At 49.8% G+C, this 10,000-nt stretch overlaps 1 protein-coding gene across 2 annotated transcripts in view; it reads left to right on the plus strand.

Annotated features, from left to right (window-relative positions):
• Positions 1-7,343: 7,343 nt before the first annotated feature.
• The window catches only part of fbxo43 (F-box protein 43), an 8,841-nt gene continuing 6,184 nt past the window's right edge, over positions 7,344-10,000 (plus strand). Inside the window, exons 1-2 of one of the 2 annotated variants that reach the window (XM_079895721.1) lie at positions 7,344-7,443; positions 9,653-10,000. The exon at positions 9,653-10,000 is cut by the window's right edge and continues 903 nt beyond it. In XM_079895721.1, the coding sequence (XP_079751847.1) occupies positions 9,693-10,000 (308 nt within the window). In that variant the 5' untranslated portion in view covers positions 7,344-7,443; positions 9,653-9,692. The remainder of the gene's footprint in view (positions 7,444-9,652) is intronic. The other variant, XM_079895722.1, reaches the window with a different exon arrangement.

The following is a 10,000-nucleotide window of genomic DNA, read 5'->3' on the forward strand; positions in this document are numbered from 1 at the left end:
AGCATAAGTCCCACTTCTAAACACACAATATTTCTACACTTCTGTGAATAATTACCTGTCAGGGTCTTTGGGAAAACGATGAAAGGCAAGATTTGTTTCAGTCACACTTGATAGCTTTTGCAGTGGATAGCCGAACATTGCGTTCTTCATTCCACTTTGTCTTCTCTTTCGTTGTCCTTCAGTCGGTTTCTGAGTTGGCGTTCTCGTGCGTTACCGGAGCGCCACCTACTGGCTGTTTCGCCTAGAGGCTTCTGTACTCTTCGTTAATATTTCCTGCATAAATCCATATAGAAATCTATTTAATGTTAGTTCGGTTACGCAGCCATTATGGCTTATCCTGGCCGAAAACACCATAAACATTACAGATAACTTTCTAAGAATAAATTAATGTTCATACATAGTATATCAGAAAAACTATTGATGTGCGACTGATACGCTGCAGATCGTGTGATTTCGATGTTTTGGCGCCCTCTGTCGGCAGGGAAGAGTAAGATGGCTTCACCACATCCAGATCCAGCCTTATATTGATCAGTTTAGAAACCTTTCAAGTGTTCTGGAAGGGTTAATAAGGTGTTTTGTAGTCATAGTGCATTTAGAATGTGAAATTAACTGCTGTGAAGCTGAAATTTGGTTATGAGAAGTGAAGAGTTTTTTTTAAAAAAATGACCCAAATATTGAGAAATGTGTCCTCGCAATTGTACAAAACGTCTCCGGTTACTTTCGTAACCTCGGTTCCCTGAAAGGCAAGGAACGAGACATTACGGATGTCGTATATGGGAACTCCTCTCATCCTTCACTTCTGCTGAAATCTTATAGGCTAACGCCAGCAGAGCTGGCCAATTGACGCAAATATGCAAATACTGAAACACCGTTGCAGTTATAATGCAAGTGCAGCGTCAATTCCCTTCAGAATCGAACAAACGCTAAATCAATAGCGAACACGGCGGCGAGCGTAATGTCTCGTTCCTTGCCTTTCAGGGAACCGAGGTTACGAAAGTAACCGGAGACGTTCCCTATCAAGGCTACGGAACTCGACATTACGGATGTCGTATATGGGAACTGTATAGAATCCCGCCGTGGCAGCAAACCACTGAAAACAGACCCAATACAAACCTCGCCCCCAGAATGTAAGCGCCTGATAGGCCGAGATTGACCAATAGTGAACCTCTAACCTCCGATAGGTCCAAAGGGACCAATCACAAGCTCACAAAACACTACCGGAATTTGCATATCCCGGGAAGTATAAATGGGGGAAGGTTGCACTGTAGACCAACAGGGCAACAACAACAGAGAAAGCCAACGCATAGCGGTGACAATAGTACAACACACAATAGCACACAGAACAACTCATGAGCAAAGCGCAGAGCAGCTCTCTAATGCTGTGTAAATGATCAACTCACCGAAAGCACTCGAGACGCTACAGAGGGCAAATCCAACTTGTAAAATCTGGCAAACGTGTTCTGAGAAGACCAGCCAGCCGCAAGACATAAATCCTGAATAGACATACCCTTAGTCCAAGCCCACGAGGAGGCAATCGCCCTAGTCGAATGAGCCTTGATGTTCAGGGGACATTCCTGTCCCAGACAATCATAAGCCAAAACAATAGCGTCCACAATCCAGTGAGCAAGCCTCTGTTTAGAGACCCCCCGTCCCTTGTTGCATCCACCAAAGCACACAAACAGCTGGTCCGATTGTCGAAACGCGGCCGAGCGAGAAATGTATTCTCGGAGCGTTCTGACTGGGCAAATAGCACTCTGAGCATCCGAACCCTGAGAGGTTGATGGCTCAGCGGACAGGGCAGGCAGAGAAACGATCTGCGCTCTGAACGGGGTATTGAGCGACTTAGGAACGTAACCCGGCCTCGGTCTGAGAATAACATTACAGTTTCCCGGTCCAAAGCGAATACAATCTTCACTTACAGAGAAAGCCTGTAAATCCCCGACCCGTTTCGCCGAGGCGAGAGCGAGAAGCAGAGCCGTTTTTAGCGATAGCTCCTTAATGGCAATCGCGGCAAGGGGCTCGAAAGGCGGTCGTGACAAAGCCTCCAAGACCAAAGCTAAGTCCCACGGCGGCACAGAAGGCGGCCGAGCAGGGCACAATCTCCTAGCTCCCCTGAGGAACCGTGTCACCGACGCATGTCTACCGATAGACTGTCCGTCAACAGGGGGGTGAAACGCGGCAATAGCGGCCACGTATACCTTCAGAGTGGATGGTAGGCTCCCTTCATCCATCCTATACTGAAGGAAGCGTAGAATATCCGACACAGAACAGTCCGCTGGGTCTAAACCGACATCCTGACACCATTTAGAGAATACACCCCACTTCAGAGCATACAAACGCCTGGTGGACGGAGCTCGCGCCTCTGCGATAGTATTCAAAACTCGCGAATGCAGCGCGTCCCGCTCGCTCAGCGACCCTGCAGCGGCCACACGTGGAGGCTCCACAGCCCGGGGCTGGGATGCCAAATCGTTCCGCCCGCCTGAGACAGAAGGTCCTTCCTGAGCGGAATCTCCCATGGCTGCCCTGCTAGTAACTCTATCAAATCCGCGAACCAGGGCTGATTCGGCCAGTTCGGGGCTACCAGAGTCACCGCCGCCTTCTCCTCCCTGATTTTGCACAACACCATGGGCAAAACTTTCACCGGAGGAAAAGCATAGAGACAGACTCTCGGCCATCGTGCAGTCAGCGCGTCCACCTCCCGAGGGGAACGGGACAGCGAGAAGAACATCTGACAGTGCGTGTTCTCGCTCGTCGCAAAGAGGTCGACCTCCGCCCTGCCAAAACGATTCCATATCAGCTGAACCGTCCCGGGGTGAAGCCTCCACTCCCCTTGGGGAATCCCTTTTCTCGAGAGCATATCCGCCCCGCGATTTAGAACACCGGGGATGTGCGCCGCTCTCACCGAGAGGAAAAACCGGTCCGCCCATAGCAGAAGGGATTCCGCCTGCCTGAATAGGGCTTTGGAATGTACACCGCCCTGGCGATTTATGTACGAGACCACAGAAGTGTTGTCGGTCCGAATCAACACATGCTGCTGCTCCAGCTGAGACCGGAAGGCTCTGAGAGCTAGAGCGACCGCTTCTAGCTCCAAGCGATTTATGTGCCACTCCGTCTGCTTCTCTGACCACCGACCCGAGGCGGGCTTGCCTAAGCAGACCGCTCCCCATCCGGTGGATGAAGCGTCCGTCAGGACCTCCACTCGCCGTGTCACTAAGCCCATAGGGACACCTGCGCTGAAGAGATCCGGGTTCCTCCAAGGAACCAGGGCACGGGCGCATCCGCCGGTGACCATGACGCGCTTGTGGCCAGAATACCACGCACTCGGGGGAACGCGCGCTTTCAGCCAGAGTTGAAGCGGTCTCATATGCAGCAGCCCCAGATGACATACCGAAGATGCCGCTGCCATCCGTCCCAGTAGCCTCTGAAACTCTTTCAGTGGGACGAGCCTGCCCGGTCTGAAGAGACCGAGAGAAGAGCTCAGAGCCTCCGCTCGCTCGGGGGAGAGGCGCGCTCTCATTCTCACCGAATCCAAGCACACTCCCAGGAATGTTGTCGTCTGGCTCGGTGTGAGCACACTTTTTTGGACGTTCACCCTCAAACCAAGCATCTCTAAGTGTCGAAGGAGGGCATTCACGTGGCTGATCAGCGTTTCTCTCGACTGAGCGAGAACTAGCCAGTCGTCCAGATAGTTCAAGACGCGCATTCCGCTCGATCTGAGGGGTGAAAGTGCCGCGTCTACACATTTCGAAAACGTTCGGGGGGCTAGGGCCAGTCCAAACGGAAGCACCGTATATTGGTACGCCGAATCCTCGAACGCAAACCTCAGGAATCGTCTGTGACGCTTCACTATCTGAATATGAAAATAAGCGTCCTTTAAATCCACTGAAGCGAACCAATCCCCGGGGCGAATTTGCGCCAGGATTTGTTTCAGTGTTGTCATCCTGAAGGCGCGCTTGTGAAGCGCTCTGTTGACAGGTCTCAGATCCAGAATGGGACGGAGACCCCCTCCCTTCTTCGGCACGACGAAGTAGCGGCTGTAGAACCCGCTGTCCCGCTCGCTCGGGGGAACTGGTTCTATAGCCTTCTTTTCGAGCAAGCTGCACACTTCCTGCCTCAGCACATGAGCGTTTTGGGGCAAAGTTAATGACTGAATTACGCCGCGGAAGCGGGGTGGTCTGCGTTTGAACTGAAGCGTGTACCCGCGCCGAATTATATTCAACACCCACGGTGAAATGCCCGGAATAGCTTCCCATGCTGCCTGAAAACGACTGAGCGTGGGCTGATCTAAACCTGCGGTCATCACCGCTGCGGTCATGGCCGCTGTGTGAGTGCTGGGGGTAGCTATTGACCGTGGCTCTGCGCTGCTCGAAGGCAGGGCGAGTAACACAGTGTGTGGTGCAAGAGGAGAAAAAAGCTCTGTTTGTGAAGTAGTGATTTGTTTTATTGCAACAGCATTGTTTACATTTACATTCACAACACAACTGCACGCGTCGCTCGCAGAACTCCGAGGGACCAAGTGCATTAGAGCGCGCCGCTTGGACGCGGGGCCGAACTGGCGCTTTCTCCTCCTCTTGCCCGAGCGGTCAGGAAGACTGCTTGGGCCTCGCAGGCGACGCGGTGGGCTTCCTGCGCGGGCTCCTCTGCGTCCTCCTGTTACCCGCCCCCTGCCACTGACCGCTACGGCCCCTACGGGCGTCCTGTCCCGGGCGAGGCGCTGTTTGTCTCCTGGCCGCAGCCTGTGGTTGGCGGCCTGAGGCTGAGGACGAACGTGAGCGCGGCTGAGGCGGCGGCGGCGGCGGCGCTCTCCGGGGAATAACGTGGCTCATAGCCTTGGCCTTCTTTTGCGTCTCCGAGTAACGCTCGGTGACTTTCTCCATCGCGTCACCGAACAGGCCTGCAGGGGAAATGGGCGCATTCAGGAGCGTCTTCCTGTCGGCTTCCTGTACGTCCGACAAAGTGAGCCACAGATGTCTGTGGAGGACCACGAGGAAGCCCATAGAGCGGCCGATCGCCTGGGCCGAGCGCTTCGTGGCCAGGAGCGCGAGGTCCGTGGCCGAACGGAGATCCCGGATGGCGTCAGCGTCAATAGAGGCGGCGCCATCCAGAGACTTCAGCTGCTTTGCCTGTAGCACTTGGAGAAGGGCCATGGCATGCAGCGCGGATACCGCCTCCCCCGCGGCACCGAAGGCCTTGTTAGCCTGGTGGGCCGTAAATCTGCAGGCTCGGGACGGCAGGCTGCGGTCCGAGCCCAGGGCGGGAGCCGACGGGCAGAGGTGAGCGGCGACGGTCTCCTCGACGGGGGGGATGCTGAGGTAACCGTGGTCCCCCGCATCGTCCACGGGGGCAAACATGGCCTGGGTGGAAGTGAGGGTGCGCGCCGATTGCGGGGCCGCCCACGACTTCACCACGTGCTCATGCACGTCGGGGAAAAACGGTGTTCCTCTCTTCGAAGCGGCCTGGCGGCGGCTCGATTGCAGGAACCACGAATCCAGCTTGCTCTTTGATGGTTCATCAGGAGCTTTCCACTCGAGGTCCAGTTCCTCGACGGCCTTCGAGAGGACACGAAAGAGCTCGTCCTGTAGGTCCGCCGGGGAGTCCTGCCCCGCGGCCCCGGGCGCGGCCTGCTCCGCACCCCAGTCGATCTCGGAGGCCGACAGCGACATGGAGTCGTCCTCCTCACTCACCCCGAAGGAAATGAAGTCGGCGACGTCGCGTGGGGGTTGAAAGGTGGGGTCGGGGAAGCTCACCGGGGAGCGGACCTCGACTCCGCGGTTGGGGGGGGCTACCAGCGGCTCGGAGGCGGCGGTAGGCCCAATCCCCGCTATTGCGCGAGCTTCCTCCCTCCTGGCTCTGAGGACTCGGAGGGGCATGTCCGCGCAGAGGTCGCAGGACCCTCCGTCCCCGAGGGCTGACTCGGCATGGGCCAGCCCCAAGCACGCGATGCAAAACAGGTGCGTGTCGGTGGGGGCGATGGGGGCCGAGCACAGGTTACAGGTAGCTGCCATCGGATGCAGGAGACAGTGTAAGTATCTCCGACGCAACTTCGACGACGGCGAATATATTCCAGTATTTTGAAGTATCAGCTTTCTAGCACACGATTTAAGCGTGAAGAGAGAGATTCTGAAGGGAATTGACGCTGCACTTGCATTATAACTGCAACGGTGTTTCAGTATTTGCATATTTGCGTCAATTGGCCAGCTCTGCTGGCGTTAGCCTATAAGATTTCAGCAGAAGTGAAGGATGAGAGGAGTTCCCATATACGACATCCGTAATGTCGAGTTCCGTAGCCTTGATAGGGAACTGTAAATGCTCGAGCTCTATAAAGCAGGATGGATTCTGATTGGCTGTCAATGTTTTTAGTGTTCAACAGTTGTAAACAAAAAATCCTTGAAAGTGACTCCAGCAATATCATTCCTCTGAGCTGTTATTGTTATAGTTGTGCTGTGAACTCACTATTCTTTTATATTTAGAACGGTTTTTAGAACTATATCTTTATCCTTTTCGCAGTTATTGTCCTCGGTGTGAACGGGCCTTCGCTACCGCTTCCCTCGAGACTCTCCTGTGGGTTCTTATAATGTGTGTGTGTTTTTTTTTTTATGAGTTAATGTGGTAAACATAAGTTGACAATACTTGGACATTTTGTTCTACCTTGTAAACTGCACATTTACTTAAAACCTTCTAGTATTTCTTTCAGGAAAGCGAATCTGATTTGTGGCAGAGAAACAACAACTGACTGCCGTTTGCTTCACATTTGTTGAGTTCTACTTGCACATTGCCAAACAACGGCCTCTTGTACCTTATTGCTTAAATATGATCAGAATACTTATTTATTTAGGTATTTAAAGCAAAACCGGGGCAAGAGAACTACTGTAGGCTATTCATTCTGAAAACATATGGATGCAAATGCAGTTATTTTACTCCACATGTGGTTCTCTACATTCTCTGCTGAAGCGATGCACTCTCGCTATGGTCAAATGTTCCAGCAAGACTGACCAGGGAAGACAGGAATACTGGCTATATAAGGGGATTTTATGGTATGTCTACGGGTTTTTATTTGGCCACATAGTATGCATAGTATTATAGTCTATCAACTTTTCTTTTGTAATATTTTTCTAATTATTTCTGGAAGTTTCTTTATTCAAAATGGCAGTGGTCGAAATGATCAAATTACAAAATTATTTCCTTAGAAAAAGCGAGTACTTATATGTTTATTTGTAACATTTTCGAAATCCATGATATATCATTAATAAATCTAACCCTTTTGTATAAAATATTTTATGTTCGATTGTTGAAATGATCCCGTGGCATAAACGAGTCTCTTTAAATCCGCGTCCAATCAGTGAAATGCGTACGAAATTTGAAAGGTGGAGCCTCATTGACCCGCTGCTCACCGTCTCTCTCTCTCTCTGAGCAGCAGTGGCATGAAACTCTGACCCGACACGCGTAAGTAACGCAATATTTTATTCACAGGGTTTAATAATGATTTAAGTTTGTCAATCTGAAAAATGTTCCTCGTTAAATGTGTCACAGCCCTTAATGTCTCTCTCTCTCTCTCTCTCTGTCTGTGTGTGTGTGTGTGTGTGTGTGTGTGTGTGTGTGTCTCATAAACGCGCGCGTGATAAGCCATAGCTGACTGACGGTGTGTCGTTTGTTTTTCTCTTATCTTGTTCCGGCATCTTTCAGTCAGCGGCGAGGCGTAAAGCGCATGTTTCTTCACAAAAACTGTTTGAAACGAATCGTGGTTCTTATAAATGCCTTAAAGTGGTGTGTGTGTGTGTGTGTGTGTTTGTTTGTGCTGTCGTGCACGCGCAGTTCAAGCGGCGCGAAGTTTGAATGTGCAGGAGGGAAACCGCTTAGCGCGTCACCATAGCAACCATAACCGACTCCTGTTGCCAGAACCGAATGTAAAGCTAAATGTCTCCTAAATACACACAGTCTGAACGGTGGAAGACTTCAAAAATTGAACGCTGAAATTTCTCCAGGCTTTTCTGATAATTCTGACTGAAACTTTCCATACTGGTATCTTCAAAACACTGTTTATTATCTTTACATTGTAATCATTACTAGCACACGTTTATTGTGTCTGAATACATGACATTCATTACCAACCGTAACATGTCTTATTTTATAGCTGTAAATCATTGCCATATGGACATTACTTTGAACTAATTTCTGACTAATAACAGAATTGTATATAAAAGATTGTTTCTGCCACGTAATAGAAATATAAAAAGGTAACTCTGGCTTTATTTCACAATTCTGACTCGTTGGCTCTTGCCGAAGCTCGTAACGCATGATGATGATGATGATGATGATGATGAAGCTCATTGTGCTTGAGCTTCCGTTTATCACAACTAATGTGTGCGTTGTTGAAATATGAAATAAAGCCAACATTTAATCTGTTCAAGATATAAAGCGATCGTATCTCTTCAGAAATGTTGGACTAAACCGCTCGATTCATATGGATTCGTTTTACGATCTCTTTATGAACTTTTTGAAGCGTCAAAGTGGTAAAATTAAAAATCTGTCTTGACAGTATAGCTGTCATTCAGATTTAATTTAAAATAACTTCATTTGTGCTTTATATTTGGATGAACTAGGCCTAACTCTTTAAAGGGGAAATTAAGCAGTCAATCATGATTTACAAGATGGATTTCCACTATAATCAACAATTATATAAGAAACATGACAAATGTAAACATATAAAAGAAAAAAGAGAAACCCTTATCTTCCACGGCCAGGGCGCCACCATTGTGCAGTATTCTACCATGTGACGTCACGGGGTTGGTTGGCTTTAATAAACCTGGCTGAATGTAGGAATATCCCGACATCAAACTGTCTACACCACGGTGTTTTGACCGCGAACAACTAACATTAGGTACAGTCATTATTAGCTAACAGCTGTAAGCATGAACTAGCTAACGCTAACTTAGTGTTTAGCTAACTTAGTGAAGTTTATTAGTACCAGACAAAAAGACGATATCTAACGTTATATGTTAACAAACTGCACATGGAAACATTGTTCGCGATGTCTGCCATCATATTCCTCCTGTCTCTTGTCAACTCCATGTAAGTTAGCATGTATTAATGTATGCATTTGAGCCGATAGGGCGTGGGAACCGAGCAGTGGCACGTCATTATGTCGAACAGCCGGTGGAGGTTTGGGGCGAAGAGCGGGTTGGCAACGTCACATGTTAGAATACTGCACAATGGCGGCGCCGTGGAAGATATAACGATTTTTCTTTTTTCTTTTATATGTTTACATTTGTCATGTTTCTTATATAGGCCTAATTGTTGATTATAGCGGAAATCCATCTTGTTAATCATGTAAACTTGATTGACTGCTTCATTTCCCCTTTAAAGTCGGCATGTAACATGAAAGTGTTCATGGGGAATTGATTGGATGGTTGTGGTTTGCTATTGGTGGATCTCATGTGAGTGACAGGTTGCCCCGCCCTCATCATCAGAGAAGAGAAGAAAAGAGATGCTGCAAGATTTAGTTATTCTTCTGATTCAAGATTACCAGGAACATCCATTTATCACAATAATCACTGATAAATCATTTAGAATTAATATCACCTGTAAATAAAAAGTTGCAAAATTATGTATGACATGCACAGATTAACTTCTACTTTCCTGTGTTGTTTGACAGCACTGTTGGGTCCAGCGAGCGTTAGTTGAAGCTGAAGATAATGGAGGGCGCGCAGGTTCCCGGCAGCGGCCGGTTGGACCGGGTCTTTACACCCAGGAGAGAGCGCCATCCCAACGGCACCAAGGCCACGGTTCTCCTGCACAGAAAAGACCAGGCCCGGTCCAGGGACTCGATCACAGAACCGGCCGCGGCGCTAGCCTGGTGCGAGACGCCGAAGCTGACCCGGAAGGACGCGTCGCTCCGCAGGCGCTTGCTCGTGTCCCGCTCCTCATCCGACGGGAGTAAGACTGGCTTCACCACACCGGATCACCTGACCTTCGACTCCCCGGACATCAGCCCGACTGGGCC

This window comes from Squalius cephalus, assembly GCF_949319135.1.
Source record: "Squalius cephalus genome assembly, chromosome: 15".
Taxonomy (NCBI): domain Eukaryota; kingdom Metazoa; phylum Chordata; class Actinopteri; order Cypriniformes; family Leuciscidae; genus Squalius; species Squalius cephalus.